The sequence below is a fragment of the Cupressus sempervirens genome, chromosome 3, assembly GCF_028749045.1.
Source record: "Cupressus sempervirens isolate cs-2001-9-10 chromosome 3, ASM2874904v1, whole genome shotgun sequence".
Taxonomy (NCBI): domain Eukaryota; kingdom Viridiplantae; phylum Streptophyta; class Pinopsida; order Cupressales; family Cupressaceae; genus Cupressus; species Cupressus sempervirens.
In genome coordinates, this window is record NC_143120.1 from 653161425 (window position 1) to 653179157 (window position 17733).

At 34.4% G+C, this 17733-nt stretch overlaps 1 protein-coding gene across 1 annotated transcript in view; it reads right to left on the reverse strand.

Annotated features, from left to right (window-relative positions):
• The window catches only part of LOC149568384 (endo-1,3;1,4-beta-D-glucanase-like), a 95651-nt gene that overhangs the window by 58809 nt on the left and 19109 nt on the right, over window positions 1-17733 (reverse strand). The window contains exon 2 of the mRNA XM_089821320.1: window positions 12628-12649. Coding sequence (XP_089677446.1) covers window positions 12628-12649 — 22 coding nt within the window. The remainder of the gene's footprint in view (window positions 1-12627; window positions 12650-17733) is intronic.

The window sequence follows — 17733 nt, forward strand, 5'->3', positions numbered from 1 at the left end:
AGCTATCTTACCAAGTTCAAATATAGAGTTAAATGTTTTTCATTTCTTATTTTATATATATTTCTTATTAATTTTACATTGATGTGATGTGTTATATACATATACATATACATAAGTACATACATACATATTTAAACTAGTGTATGTATGGTTGGATGGATTTTAGGAAGACAACTCATATTTCATAAATTGGAAGTCAACAAATTAAATAAATAAAATAGAAAGAAGAGGCTCTATTCTAAAGAAAAACTTTCAAATTAAACAAAATGAGCACACAAAAGCCCTACCTCCAAAGCAAGGAGATGAAAATGGATAGGATGATTGAGAAGATGTGTATTTGGATGCCTATTAACAATCTACTCTTCTATGCATAAAAGTAGTGTGATGAGAGTATGATATATTTTCTATCTGCAAACTTTGGATTACGAATTGTACAAAATTCCTTTTGAAAACATTACCATGAAATTTCAAATCCTTATAAAGTTGACACCATTGATTAATTGTTATAAAATAACTAAATTAGTTTCTTTTCATGAAATAGAGATACGTAAATCAATGTTTGCAATTGATTCTTTTTCATGTAAACAAATAGTTCATTTCCACTAAGTTGTTGTAAGGAACATCTCTCAATGTAATTAATGCATGCAAATTGATTGGCCTTCAATACCTCTTCGAAATTTTTTTTAGAAATACAAGAGCAAAACTATATTACTTCATAAACTATCAATTTTATCAAAAGCTACTAAGGTGTAACAACTCTACGAGAAATAAGAAACAATCTAAAACAAAGTCATATGAGAACACGAGTTAGTCAACCATAAAAACATGTAGGCAGGAACTTTGGCGCATTTGCCCCTTGTTATTTGTTGTGTTTAATTATTTCAATTATTAGTTAAGGTTGGGTAGATTCGAACCCAAGACCTCCCAATTAAGAGGCTCACAATTTACAGTTGTGTTGTAGGCTCTTGCCTAAAGTTTATTTTTCTTATTATAACAAAAACAGCAATTAGAATAATTATTGAAATTACTATGTATTTCAATCCATAAAACAATTAATAGTTATATACTTTAGTAAGTAATACAATTTATAAATAAATTGATAAGTTAGACTTTCGAATAAGAACTTAGGGATCTGTTCATGATGGCCAGAGGAGGCAGATTGGCGATTTGTAGACTGCATTTTTTTCTGGTTCAGGGTTGTTTTCAGCAGTATGGGATTTTTGGAGTGATGTTTTGGGCAGGGATTTTGCTGGTGTAGGGAAGGTAGCGTGAGTGTGTTGTTAACAGTAAGTGTGGTGTTTCTTGGTGTATGCGGTTTGTTGGTGTCAATTGAGCGTATAGGGGAATATTTATTTCTCCAAGGAGAGCCTAGGTTTCGTGCTTTGCATGTCAAAGTAAGGGGATGTTTCGGGAATGAAAAGTTCTCTGTTCAGAGATGTTGTACAAGGGCATGGCTCAGCTCCATTGATGCATGTAAGCCCTTCTTTTGGCTCAAATATTATGGGAGAAAATTCATCACAAATGTAGAATTTTAAGCCTTGAAAAGATAATGGTTGTCTCACAACGAGTGAAACTAGACCAGTCCTGGTGATTCAACCTTGTGTTGTTGAACACAATACCAATTATCTTTCTAATCATGTGTAAATCCATGGGGATTTGAGTATCTTTACCATTCTTGGAATAGTGGGCATATCCCACATGGAACTCAGAAGGGGAAATGGAGGTACTGCTGGATACAAATTGCTACTTTCTATTTATCTTGACATGCATGTCAGATAAGAATAAGGATTTTGAAGGGGGGCCATATTTCTACAATAAGGTTGGCTTATGTATTAAGTCGTGACATGTTGGATTCAGCCCAACTAAATAAATTGCTTCATTGGTTCTAGTTTGGTTAAGGCTTTTGTGGTTTCCATGAGAGTTTTGGAGAGATGATATCTTCAATTTGGTAGCAATGCAGCTCAACAAGTCAATCAGCCCTTCTTGTGAAATAGTGGAAAAGAAGGAATCACCTACGCACTGAAAGTGGTTTGAGTAAGCCTTTACCTGATTCTATAGAAATTTGGCTCTTAGATTCAACTACTAGATTATGAAACTTACCTTTTCATGTCGCATTTGTCATGAATATGGTGATTTGCAGCAAATGTGTCAAAAATCTAACCATGCAGGGCCAACCAATAATGGATCTTCTCTCCCATCTTCTAGGCAAGATAAAGGAAAAGCTCCTATGGTGGAGGATACAGAGGGGTTTATTCCAGTCCAAACAAGAAATAAGGGTGGAGGGCAAAAGACAACCCTCAGAGACAGGAAAACTGATGAGATGTTCAACAGAATTGATGTTCTTGAAGATGTGGGGCAATTTGATGATGCTTTGGAAGGCATGTCTATTGGTTCAGATGCTAAAGAAAAGATTCAATTAAATGATGTGAAAGACACTGATCCTCAAGTTGAAACTCAAGTTACAGACCTTGAAGCCCATATGTATGCAAATATTCCCTTGGTAACTGTTGATATCCTAGAGGGAACTAGAAGTAAGTAAACATGTACAAGTTCAAGTTTTCCTAGCCCATGGTCTAAATTGGAAAAAGGACCCTTGGATAGTAATAAAAGTAAGGGTTCATAGTCATCGTTAGGACTTCAACGCAAAACTATTAAGACAGTTGCTTTAGAAAGGCCCCCCATAACTAAGGGGAGAAAGAAAGATCAAGAAAAGGTTAATTGGTTAGACTTTGATTGAGTTTGGTTCTGTAAAGACCATTGATTCCTACTTCTCTCCTAATCAAAAATGATTATGCTATCTTGGAATGTTGAGAGGGTTGAATAGCATCCCTAGACAAAAAGTTGTTCAAGAGTTGCTTTACATCCTCCCAATGTAATGTTTATTCAGGAATCCAAGTTATTAGCGGATGGTATACTAAATAAGGCCTTTAAAACTTGGGCTTTGGGTCATTTTCAGTAAATGGAACTCGAGAAAACTTTGGGTCTTTGGGTTGCCTTTAGGACCCTCATAAGCTTGTGCCTCTTTGGTTGACTTCTATCAAGTCTTCAATTTTTATGGTCATTGTGAGTTGTGTGTCGAGTGAAACTATCCTTCTCTCTAATGTTTATGCTCCAACGGTTAGTGGAAAAACGGTGTTACGATCTCATATCAAATATGTTTGTTCTTTGGATCAACAAGGAGGCAGAAATACTAGACTTGATTGTTACATTCCAAATTTTGACCTAATTTTAAATTTATTTATAGCCATTAGATTGAATGGATTTTCTTTCATAATCATGTGATGAGGAAAGTTAAATATATCCGTTGTATTCATTATTTTAATTGTTTAATGAAGATTGTTGTTATCCATTATTTGTCATGTGATGATTAGCAATTGCTTGAATTTGGAATTATGGTTAATAATTAAAAAATTTTATCTATATTAAATGTTATTTTGGAATTATTATGGAACTTGTTATTATTGTGGAAATATTGCATGGGTGATTGCAAGAGAAGATGAAGGGGAGAAGCTTTGCTAAATAGTATCAATGGAATGGGATACTAGCTTAGTCCAATCATCATGTTGACGGGTATGACCTTTAATTGCCTTGGTAAGGACCTAGTGACTTAAACAAAGGATACAATCCATGAACCTACATGAGCTATTAAATAAACATATTTTAAAAAAAAAATTATTTTAATTAAAAATAATGCTTATCTCAAATGGTTTTTGAATGGTTTTTCCACCACATCATTATAATGTATACCTATGTACGTGCACATAGATATAGAATAAAGTGACACCATAATATTATTTTTATAAATAATATAATGCCACCTTATAAGTATATCTATGTGCAAGTAGATAGATATAAATTATAATTATCCTCAATTTATAACCCTCAAATCTTTTTCCATATTTATTCATTTTTCTTGCTAAAAACCAAAATGAACATTTGGCATATTTTATCGGCAACCAAGAGCCAAGTATCTTCTTTATGAGTTACGGCTTCTTGGAAGCCAAAGAGACTTCGATACCCTCTTATATTATGAAACCAAAAGAGACGGAGAGCAAAAACATATCACCCGACTTCCTTCTCATACCACCCGACTTCTTTTTTGTAGCACCCAACTTCTTTCCATATCACCCGATACCTCTACAAATATCACACGATATCTCTGCAATTTACCACTTGTTAATCATTGCATATACCTTCCATGATTTGCCATTTATATTGATAATTTGTTGAAGACATGATTGATTATCACATTGGGATTAAGCTTAAAGATTTCTTCCGTGAAGAGTGAGCTGATTGATAGCATCCAACAAGACTCCATTTTATTTCTAGATTTTACCACGTTATGTGGTTGTCCATATTTGAAGTATTGTAATGTGTTTTATTACTACATTACGATTATTATAGCAGTAAGATACAGTTTCAGATTCTGATGCAAATCGTCTTTACTTAAATATCATCAATTAGCCCCTCTCTAGGACAGAGTCGTTTATGATGAATAAAATTCAAGTATTCCTGAAATGATATTATATTTTATTTAGACCATTGAAAGTCAGAATTAATTGATATTTATTCTACAAGTCTTAAAGATTACATTTCTCTAAATCACAGATTGTGATGAGCTGGAGACATAATATTCTTATATCAGTTGAGGACCAACAAACAAAGTCGTTTGCTCTGAGATTCAAGCACCTGGGACTCACTTGCTATATAGCCATAGAAAAGGTGAAGAGGTGAGATGAATCTGCAATAACGTGGAAATAAAAGTCAGAAATGGCATAAAAAATTTAAATTAATTTCATTTAATAGCTCATGCTTGTTTATACTGTTGTCCCCCTGTTGTCAAGTCGAGTGGTGGTGATCAGGTCATTGAATCCATCAAAAAACCTTGGCCAAGGTTGTTAAAGGCATGTTTGTCATCTACAATCACTTGATGTCAATAGAGCCAATTATTCAAACATGTTCGTCCATAACTGTGCGGACATTCTAAACACCCGAATGCTCAAGTGGCTAGACTAAAAGTATTCCAAGCCTAATCTTGTGGTAAGGAGGACCTTTCTATTCAATAGATTGTGTGGGGATAAATATGGTCCAACGTTGGAAGGTTAAGCCTAAGTCAATGCTTCTCCTCTTACCCAAAGTCGAAGCTTGCACAACCAATTAAAGACTCACCAAATACTCTCGTATGTTCTTTCTATTTCATGATATGCATTTACTTTACTTGTATGTATGGAAAGATAGTAAATTGTTATTTCAGTTATATCAGTTAATCGTTATTTCAGTTATAGTTATTTCAGTTGAGCGTTATCATAGTTATATTCAATTAATCGTTATTACAATTATTTCAGTTGATCATTGTTACAGTTATTTCAATTGAACATTATCATAGTTATTTTCAGTTAATCATTATTTCAGTTGATCATTGTTGCAGTTATTTTCAGTTGAGCTTTGCTATCTTAGCTACTCATTGTGAATTAAAAGCAGTAAATATCTCATGAAAAGGAATTCAATGTATATTGTATAATAATCAGTTGAGGAAAACTTCTTCTAGATTACCTTTATTTTGTTATGAAAGTTCGTTTGTTACATTGATCCTTCAGCGGAGATGCTAGGAGATAATATTGATTTGTTTATGATTGTGGATGTTAAGCCTTCTAATAGCTTGTTTACCTAGAACAATGAAAGATGTCGAGAAAAAGCCATAGCAAAAAGGATAATAGATTTTTGGTATCCTACTACTGGATGGTAGATAATTGGACTAGCTTTGAGATTATAGATTAGATAGGTTCTGATTATTTGCTGATCAAGTTCTTGTTTCACGCTTTAAAGCTTTAAAAAAACATATCCTTCAAGTTTCAGCGTATTCGGCTTCATGATCGCTCTCATTAGGAATTCATGTTGGTGGTAGACGAGGAAGTTGGCTTATGGTACTACAATGTACTCATTTGTCAAGCAACTTCATTATGTTAAGTATAAAATTAAAAGATGGAACAAGTTATGCTTTGGCAACATCTTTTCCATAAAGTTGCAAGCACAATCTTAGGTAGATACCATAACTCGTCAAATTTAAGATCAAGGCCTCTCAGAGGAACCAGATAGAATGGATTCTATGGTTGTGAAAGAATTGGAGGAACGGGAACTTCAAGACGAGATTTACTAGAAGTAAAGGCTAGAGTGTATTGGTTTCAAGAAGGTGACAAGAACATGAAGTTCTTTCACAACTATGTAAAGGATAGGAGACATGATAATGCTGTCACATACCTCAACTCCCAAAAGTTATCCCTCTCATCTACTAGGGAGATTGCAAAAGACGCTATTAGATTCTCTCAGACCTTGTTCATGGATGACTCTTTGAAGACCAATATGGAAAAAAGATTAGTGTTTGATTGTATTCCCACTATCATCTTTCTTGAAATGAATGAGAATCTCTCTAGTCCTATTTCACTCGAGGAGATTAAAGGGGTGTTATTTAGAATGAAGAAGACCAAAGCTCCTGGCGCGAGATGGATATTCTATTGAATTCTACCAAGAAATTTGATAGACACATAAATTAGATCTCATGGAGGTTGTGGAGAATCCTATAAAAATAAGCAATTGCTAAGGGCTTTGAACACTAACTTGTTCATAAGGAGGGAACTAATGAGGGAGCTAACGAGGGAGCTAACTCTTTCAGCTCTTTTCGTCCTATTTCTCTGTGTAATGCAGTTTATAAATTATTACAAAATTGACTGTTGATAGACTTGAGGTGTGGCTACTTAGAATCATCTCATCAAAGCAAAGGAGGTTTTGTAGCCAAAAGTTAGATTCTTAATGGGATTGTCCAAGCATTTGAAGCAATAATTTCTATGGCAACTCAAAGGAGTAGGCCATGATAATCAAGATAGATATTTGCCAAAGCTTATGAAAAAGTTAAATGTAGCTTTCTTCGTCAAAAGTTTAAAGCCTTTGATTATTATAGGGGAATATTTTTACTGGGTTATGAGTTGTATCACCAGCCCACCTTTTGTTGTTCTCATCAATACTAAGCCTACTAAACTTTTTGGTGCTTCAAGAGGCTTAAGACAAGGTAATCCTCTTTCCCCATAATTGTTCATCCTGATGGTGATTGGACTTGGAAGACTCATTGAATTTAGAGTAAGACAAGGTTTGACTAAAGCTCACAATTGGGGCAATGGTCTTTCTCCTCCTTATCTTCAATTTGTGGAAGACATGACAGATGTGTGTTCCTAAGCTTCTTGAGGCCACTAACTTTATCCACTTGGTGGTTATTGTCACAAATTAATGAGGAAAAGTCTTTTGGCTACTTTTTCAACAGACATTTGTCTGGTCAAGCCAAATTTCAAGGACCCTTACTTCCTTTGGTTTATCTTCAGTCAAAAACCCAAAGCACCTAGTGCGCATATGCACCCGATGCGGGTGCATCACGCACCCGAGTACCCCCTCTGGCCGAAAATGCACCGCCGCACCTTAGTTGCCCCAATCGAGCACCCGGGTGGTTCGCGAGTGTTCGGGTGCGTCATGGGTACTTGGATGTGGGGGTGCTCCTAGGGTGCTTCTAGGGTGCTCGCGAGGTGCAGCCGGCTGAATGGGCCAAAAAGTTTTTTTAAAAATAATTTTCTTTTCTTCTTTAATTTGTTTTTTTATGCATGCTTAGAGAGCACTTGGGATGATTCCATTCTCATTATTGACATTTTGTCATTTTGTTGATTGTACTCACTTTGATATGGCTACGATACATTATTTCATTTCATTGTTTCATGCTACTCAGCTCATTGTCATCATGAGCATCTTTATGATATTCATATTTCAACAATGAATTTTGAATCTTGCATCTTGAACTAAGTTAATTTGTTAAATGGTCATTGGTAATGGTTATGAAGTTTCAAGTTTGAACTTATGGTTTGTGAATCGCATTTCAATTTTCTCTATTCAACTATATTTGGTATGTTATATAATACATTGAAGTGTCATTTCATAATTAGCATTTTTGTTCATATATATTTTATATATATACTATGCAACCACCTCCCCCTCCTCCCCACCGTCCCCAAATTGAGGCCATTTTTTTCCCACACCCGAAACTCGTCCCCCCGCACCCCCAAGCCAGGGTAACAATGTTTATCTTGGGATCCTTCTATCAAGCTGCCTTCTTCCTAGGGGATTGTGGCATGCTATTTTGGATAATCTTTGCAAGAAGGTGTCGTAGGACTTTAAAAGAAAATGGCTTTCTAAAAACTAGGAGAATGGGAGAATAACTCTCTCTAAGTTCGTGATGAAAGAATTGTTGAAGTTCGAGAGAAATAGAATTCAAGATTTTAAAGTGTTTGGGATTCGGGGAAGTGGCTATCTGGAAAGAATTGCATGAATGGCCTATTGGAGGTTTAATTGAGGCTTGTTATGAGTTAACTAGGATTTTGGCAGGAAGAATGTGTAATTCCCTAAAGGAGCAGGATGTTCTTGCATGGGGGTTTGAGCTAAAAGGAAAATTTTGAGTATCCTTGGGATATTTAGAGTTAGATAGCTTGACTCATGGAAAGGTAAGTGTTCTTTGGTGGAAAAAAATTTGGAATAGATTCTCTTGGCCTGTGAAATTTCTTCCTTCGGTCGATAGTTTAGAAAGGTGTGCTTAAAGTAAAATATTTGGAAAAGGGGATTTCATGGACCCTTTAGATGCTTCTTGTGTAACAAAAATGATGAGAGTACTTCACTTTCTTACAATATTCTTTTTGAATGGAAATTTGGCATTATTTTTGGGATGCTTGTGGAAACATGTTTGTGTTCATTGCACATGCTAGTACCCTTATGGAGTTCTGGAATAGTTTTGGTAGACCCCTAGCTAAAACCTCTTTCCTCTAGGTAACTTGGGACATTGGTCCCCCGTATATTATCTAGTGATTGTGGTTAGAAAGAAATCACAAGACTTTCCAAGATAAGAGGATGTTGAATAAGTAGGTATCTTAGTGAATTACTATAATGTTGTAGAAGACTCTATTAGCAAAGTGTGATCTCTCTGTAGAAGTGGACCACAATAATATACCTACTAATCAAAATCCGAACATTCTAGGGAATGTTGATAATGACCCTCTTTTGAGGAGTTGTTGGGTTAGCTACTGTTAGCTACCAACATGCAAAGAAGAAGGTTCAAAGAACTGGTAAGTGGTTTCAGCCCCCCTTGGATTTATTAAGATTAATATTGATGGTTCCTCTTAGGGAAATTCAGGGCATGCAAGAATTGGAGGTACTAAAAAGGACAATCTTGGAAATGTGATCTTATTTTCTGCTTATATGACAATACATTAATAATCTTATGGAAGCTTTAGTTGTTCTTTCTACTCTCGAACATGCTTGCACTCTTGGCTAGTGCGAGGTGATCTATGAATCAAACTCTCAAATTGCGAAGGAGATGCTAAATAAATAGAAACTTGAGAATGTTGACTAGAATCTAGTTTTGGTAGGTGAATCTAGTTTTGGTAGGTAGACTGATTCTAAGTTTGAAGGATTCTTTTGAATCAATTTATTTTTGCTATATTACCAAGGAGTGGATTAAAGCAGCAAATTGATTGACCAAGTGGACTTATGAGAAGATGATTGGCTACAATGTTGGACATAGTGCTAATCTACCTCAGCATTGTGCTCAATCACTTGTTAAGATCGTTGAAGATGATATTGTGGAGTATGGCCTCTTGGGTCACCTAGCGTATGTTGCTCTTTGCAATTTTATACTCTTTCTAATTCAATAAATTTTTACCTCCTTTTTCCAAAAAAAGTAAAAAAAGATATTAAACTATTATAACTTTTCTTGAGAATTTTTTTTAGCTATTTTACTTTTCACTGATGTTGCAATAAAGAATTTTAAAATTTGTTTTGAATGATATTTATATTTATATCCTAGTTTTATGGAATGTCCATATTGAAATAATAGTGCTTACTTCATTAGGGGTTCACCCAGCAGTGTGTTAGTTAAGTCATTGGCCCTATTAATAGGGCATCACGGGTCCGACTCTCACCTCCTCTTATGGCTTGCAATGAAATAAGGTTCAATTTATGATGAAAGTACGGTCAAAGAGTGCTCGTGCATGTTGATGGAAGGCATTGTTCATGGGGTCCCCACCAACTTCAATGATGACCAAAGTACCTGCTACAAAGGAGGCTTTTGCTTCTAATGTGGAGTTGTCTACAGTGAGAATGGATGTTTGTTGCCAGTGTGTCAGACTTGGTTCACGAGGTGTTGTGCACATACAAAATATGAGGAGACATAAGGGTTATGCCGAATGCAGAGATTAGGGATACAAACCACGTAGAGAGAGAAGGAATTCCTAACTCTCAATGTCAAGAAAGCAAGATATAAGGTGGACAGAGGGATAAGGGGGAGAGGTAAGGAGATTGGCAGCCAAGGAGATACATGACAACCTATAACAAGAAATACATTTGAGCAGGCGTTAATGCCTCCAATCTTGAAATGTAACCTTGGGGATAGGGCCCCCCTAAGGTGACTCCACTAGTTAATAGCTCTAGTCAAAAACATTTACTGATCAAGAAAAAAGAAAAAAAATGTTGACTTCATTTGATTTGGAATTATTTTATTTTATTTCATTATGAACAAGTCATTTTATTTTAATTTTTATTAATCATTGTATCAAAGCTCTTTAATAATTTGTTGACAAATGCATGCAGTTACACTCCATCCCTTGTTGCCACTATAGTTACACCCCTTCACATGATTATTGTAGGCATCATCTTGAATTTGGAAATTGAAGGCTCTGTCCTAGATAGTTACAAAATAGTAAATCAAAATGTTCCTGAATAAGGTTCAATTTTAGGATGCCTTGTACTATCAATGAGTTGTGAGTGAAATTCACGTTACTATTTCGAGACTTGCATAAGGATTTTCAATCTCTGGTCTCCGTTGATGTATTGAACTGGAATGTTTGTAATGTCCCCCTTTCAAGATTGCTATGTAATTTGGCTCTTCTCTCAATATTTGATTAATAATCTTCAAATAATGCTCCTATTTTTTTGTCTTGGAATGAAGTATCCTTTATTGAAAAGGTTACCACCTTTCATTACAATTGAGTCGTCACTTTTCATTATTGCATCGGAGAGTAATATATTATTCCCGAAATTTATCTCCCTTCCTTGTCTCGAAAATGAAACATTCTTCCTTTATATGTTCCAAGGCAGAGAAGAGTTACACCTCTTAATCATGTCTCCTCTTTGCAATGGTCAAAACATTTTTACAATTACTATTCCTTTTAAGAGTCACAAACCTTCATTATTATTGCCCTTTGGAAGAGTCAAAACCTTTCATAATTATCACCCTTCATAAGAGTCACAACCCTTCATCATTGTTGCCCTTTCAAAGAGTCATAATTTTCCATTATTTTTGTCCCTTTAGAAAAGTCGCAACCTTTTGGATTTAATACCGTTTATTACTAAATATACTCCTTTTTCTTCCTTTTTCTCCTCCCCCTCCAAATAAAGTTCTCTTCTCCTTTTTATATCTCATGTTTAGGGGAGTCAACTTTTAATTTCATGCCTCTTGACCCTTCATTAAATTAAATAAGTTTAATTATGTTATATTCCAGTTTATATTTAAAAAAAGAAAATCTTTTTTTTACATTTATTTAATTTTATTAGAGTTAATTACTAATCAATATTGGTTAGTTAACAAGTTTTAAATTATTTTCATATTTTCAATATTATTGATTTAACTATATTATAATTATATTGTTTTACATTATATTATTCATTTGATTCTTTATATTTAATAATATTATTTATCTATTAAATCATTCTTTATTATTATTTATTAAATAAATTACATTTCTGAATTATTTATTTATTTTAATGTATTTTAATATTTCTTTTGTTATGATATTGACTATATTATATTAATTACTGATCAATATCTCATATTATTAATGAATTTATTATTAATCTATTTGTTTTACGGTTGTTTATTACTATTTATCTATTTATGGCAAATTCTCATCCACTTGTTGAATCTTCATTTTAGAAGAGGACATCAAAATGGGGGACATGACATTGTTTGCCTTATTCTCTCCTTGCTACTTGTCAGCCCTTTGGAATATACGATTTATGAAATGGTATTACCACTAACTTTTTATCCTTGAAGATATTTATCTCACTATTCAACATTTTAATAGATGCTTTCTGTGACAATTACTAAATCTTGCCTCACAGGAACACATTCCTTCCATATATCCAGAAGTTATAACAATTTAAGAATTTCCAATCTGCTGAAAGAAACTATCTAGATGAATTGCAGATAAACGATCTCAAAGATCAATGCATTCAGCTTCCATAATAAAAATGAAAGTAAAACATAATCCTCATCCTTTCTTATCAGTATTTTTTCTTCAGAGAAAAAATTAACAAATAATAGTTCCCGGCCTTTGTTGTCAGATTATTTTCTTCAGACTAAGAAGTAACAACCAGAAGAGCGTAAAGGAAGCCTAAAGGATTTTCTCATCTAACACACAACTTAATGAGATCCAAGTACTGTGTTTCTTAGATATTTCATCCAACTCTAACATAAATTATCAGTTCTACTATAAAATATAAAAGAGAGATATGTAAAATCAGATCATAACAGTCATCAGAATTTACCTTAAATTTGGAGCCTCATATCCTGCAACAGAAAGCACACAAACCAAACTTACAACTGTCAGTCTAGAGAGCAATGACTATTTCAAATTCAAAAAAAAAAAAATACAACTTCCATCGCATTCCCTTATCATTCATGAGATAGTATTAGGGAAGCATAAAACCACAGATTATGTATTTCTATATACAAGTACAAACAGATGTATTGTAATTGAAATATATATAAGTACAAACAGATGTTCCACAATAATGTAAGGAATGTAATAATGTTAAGCAAGCCAAATAAGGAGTAGCTTTTATCAGCAGTCCAACCTATATTTATTAAAATAATCAAACAATGTAAAAGCTATTGAAAACATTATCAAGCAGTCTACATCTAAACCAAGCAAACTTCCACAATTGAAACACATGATACTAAAATCATAAGATTATGATCTTACAACAAAACAAAGTACAATTAAAATCATTGAAATTCCATGCCAAGTTTCAAATACTTCCTAGATTTCTATAATTATGATCTTCTAATAAAAAAAGGAAGTACAACTAAAATCATTAAACTGATTGGAGATCAAATTCTGTAGTGCTATATTGCCTAGTTGACTTGGTGATGCACTGCATCTCATCTCTTCTTCAAGAATCCTCCTATTAGGGAAGCACAACTGATCTAGCTGATACTCAAACACACATCAGCAATTAGATACCCTGGCTTTAAAACAAGAATTAATGAAGTCAATTTCTATGATGGATCAGAATCTACACCATTCCAGATGTACAGCTCCTGGGTCCAATGACTACCCCATTGAATTTTTTCAAGTTTTCTTGTAAATCGTAAAATATGAGTCATGACCTATTGATAACAATGCAAGAATTTGTATTCTGCAATTTATGAATAGGTGATTAATAGTGAGTTTGTTGCCTTTGTTCAAAGGAAGCAACATGTTGTTATTTTGATGTCTTCCTATTTTGATGATTTCTCACCAATTTCCATCTTCATAGTCTATAAAATTATTGGACCAGTTAATATTCCTTCCATCTATCATATCACTTGAGCAAAACTGATTTTGCACATATGTTAACAAAAAACTGTTTTTCTTCTCTTAAAATTTCAAAGGAACGATGTGTCATGATAATACTACATATTGCAAAATCCTCCGATAACCTCTCATGACCCTAAGTAAAGGCCTCTATATTACATTTTGGATTAGTGATCAAAGGGTGTTATGAGCAATTTGTTGTATCCCCACTACAACATTGCTCATTGTATCCTATTTAGTGGTCTTCAATGCTTTTGGTAACATTTTCAAACCTCCAAGTTCGAGGGATGAGTTTGAACAATTTTGGGCTGCTAGGAAGTCAAGTTTGTCTTGGATGCGAGCAAGGGCCGTGCTAAGCTAGTTAACGATATGGAGTTGAAACCAAGTGCTCTGTGTCTAAATGAGTTAGAATAATTAGAAAATCCTTGTTCCAACTCCAATTTGACCTTAGAAAGTCAAGAAAGGTTGTGGAGGTAACACTATTGAAGGCATGTTCAATACTGAAATTTGGCTAAGTTTGAGATTCTTTCGAACTCCCCAAATCTAGAATCTTTATTATAACTCCTTTGAAGCTGAAACTTGTCTCGAACATCCAAATAGTGTTTATATAAAATATTCTTTGAAGTATAAGAAAGGACTTAAATGTTATACTGTATATAAATCCTCCCACCCTTTGAGCTGAAGAATTTGAGTTGCAAGATTTGGAAGTTAAATTGCAGATGAAAAACCCTAGCGCTAGGTCGAAATATGACCATCTACTAGGATTCCAATCCTCTTGACCTCCCAAAATTCTGCCCCTTGTAAAAGCCAGTTTTAAGTGCAAATTGGTGAGGAAAAGTGAAGGAAAATGCAAAAGTGTTGTTATTTGAGGTGAAGAAGTCAATCAAAGAAGAATTCTCAGGAGGCAACGAAATCCGCCTACATCCCAAGATTCCCAATTCTTTGAGGGCTAGGATTTTTGGCCCCTTTTGATTGTTTTCTGAGGTGAAAAAGTCAACCAAATAAGAATTCTCAGGAGGCGGTGAAATCCACATACCTCCCAGGATTCCCAAATCTTTGAGGGCTGAGATTTTTGGCCCCCTTTAAATCATGCATAATTCAAGTTTTAGTTTGATCGAATGCAAAGTGAGATAAATTCACGACAAGAGCGGAATAAATAAGGAGATTTTTGAGATAAATATGAATGCATGAGGAAACTTTGGAACAAAAAATATCCTCTAGAGAGGGCAGATCTGCCATCCTCCATGGAATATTAATCCTCTAGACAGCAAGATCTTCGCTCTTGAAAATGAGATAAGGCATTGATTGAGATCATAAAGACAAGTGAATTCATCTTCCCTTCAATTTAGCATGAAGAATGCAAGTACAAAGGACTGAATTTAGAGGAGAAGAAAAATTAAAGAAGATTCTTTGGAAGAGCAGAATTTCCACTTTCAATTAGAGGAAATTCAATCGAATGAAAACAAAATCAATCAAGGGCTGATCTCATAAGTCTTGAAGGCAATAAGGATGGAATCAAAACTATGAAATTAGATTGCGAGTGTAAAGGAAGCAATTAAAAGACTAAGATCAATTTTGAGGGAAGATTTGAAACAAAGCAAAAGAAATCGTTTTGCGATGGCAGACTCCACCACCCTCCAAGGCTCGATAACCCTCTCACCCTGTCAATTTCCACCTTAAGTAGAGAAGTGACGAAAACACAACTCTAAGCCCCCAATTTTGCATTAAAGAATAATAAAAGAGAAAAACTGGACAAGTGAGGAGGTGGAGATTGAGTTTGAGGGAAAAGATTAAAAATCCCACCCACAATTGATTTTCGCCCTTACTTACAGGGGTATTAAAGCAAAAATTGAATCCTCCAAGCTTATAAAATGAAGTAAAATGGAGATTAAAGCTTGAAAATAATGATCAAAATTAAATGTTGGCTAAGTTCAATGAAGAAAAATGATGAGTTGGAAAAGATGATAGGCAACGAAAAAATCCTTGAGGTATGGCGGATCCTGCCACCACTAGAGAATGCCAAAATCCCCAAACATAATCAAAACCCACCTTTCAATAATGGTCTTCAAACTCAAAGGAAAATAGAGGAGGGAAAGCAAACAACATGACCACTAATGTAGAGATGAAATTGGTCATTAACTTGCATGGAGATGTGAATTTGAGAGAGTGAAAATCCACATACCCTCATGATTTTCTTCTTGTCCTTATAAAGATTGAAACACAAATTTGATCTTCAAAATTTACAATAAGGCAAAATAGAACAATAACATGAATTCAAGATCAGTCCTAGTTGAAATCAACTTGAAAGGAATAAAGCTTAAGGAACTTAAAATCAAGGATATAAAATATTTTGTTGCCCCCAAATTTTGCCTCATGTTCATAAAGGTTAAAACAAGCATAATAAAAGGCAAATTGAAGAAGCCAAGTTTGAACCAAGTAAATGATTTAAAATCCTCACCCCTTTGATTTCCACCATATCTTCTTCAAGGTTGAAATACATTAAGCTCTCCAATTGATCTAGCGAAGAAGCGAGTGGAGAGCAAAACATGTAAAAGGATTTTGATTGGCAAGTTGCTTGAAAAGTCAAATAGACTTGGGCCGAATTCAATAAAGAGGTAAAGTGAAAAGGGATGATAAAGGTTGACAAAAGGAAGAAAACTTGATTAAGTTAAAACCAAGAAAAGGAGATGAGAAGTAAATGACAAGATTGGATTGTGAGGAAATAATAAAATTCTTGAAGGGTTGGCAGAATCCACCATCGCCCAATGTAATGTCCCCACTTTAGCAATTGACTAAGTATGTGTGTGTTAGCCTAGTTCTACATGGTCCCCAAGGCTAACGAAGGGTTTGAAGGGATCTTAGAATGTTTTGGCCTAGTCATCTCTAGCTTGGGCCAAAACAGAGTTGATTTACTTAGTCTCAGGCATACTTACTATTTTTAGTAAGTCAGCAAGACACAGGGGAAGCTAGTTTTGGTGTTTGGATTTGATATTCCTTGGCAAGAGCTTTCCGACGAGCTATCGCTCGTGTTGTTCGAAGTCCAATAGTTAATATATTTTTATACCTGAAGGATTATTAAAATAACATTTAATTTAGTTGTAAAATATTAAAGTGTTATTTTAATAGTAAAGTTTATGGGAATCTGTGCAAATCAAAAGGGGCACCTAAGGGAGACAGAAGTGATTATTTTAATAGGTTTTATATTGCACATCTTTTATCCTGCATTGCTCATGTGAGTTGAATCAACCCTTGAAGAAAGAATAAAAGGGAGCATTAGTGGCTTCATTTGAAAGGTTGAATATGAGAAGAAAATTGATGTGTGAGTGCAGATCCGTTCTTGGTATTAGAGGACGTCTATCCTCTCTTGTGACATTCTAGACGTCATTCCCTTGGGGTTTGGCCTTTTGAATCCATTATTATGAGCTTCATTATCAAGCAAATTGGGTGCATTATCAGATTTGATGTTTTGCTCATATCTTCTTCATTACTCATCTGACGCTTAAGCTACTTTGAGGGAATGATTTTATGAAGATATTGGACTGTTTGAAAGACAAAATACCATAGCAACACTGTTCACATGGGTACTGTTCATGCGGCACTATTCACACAACACTATTCATGTCACTATAACAGCAAGTTTAAATAACATTTGCTGGAGCATTATGTCAATAATATTGGAGCAATTAGTGAATTGATAATCTGCCTGTATTCCATTTTATTAAATTCTGAAAATAACATCATATCAGCAGTAATACAGTTTCCAATCTGCATATTATTGTACTTTCTTTTTGTTCATGTTGAGTGATTTTCAATCCCATGCAAGCAAACAATATAAATGTTTCATGTCTGAAGTCATTAAGGGGTTAAATTAGTAAACAGAGGAATAAGGAGTTGAATCCAAACTATTTGACAAAATTCTTATCAGCAGTTGTTTAGTTTTTGGGCATTTCTAGGGTATCCATTACACCCAAGGATCAATAGTTCTCTCTTGTGCCTAATCTCTGCAAAAGAAAATCAAGCCAATAAGAGAAGTGAAGGTGTGAGTTGATAATTAAGAATCAAACCTTTAACTACT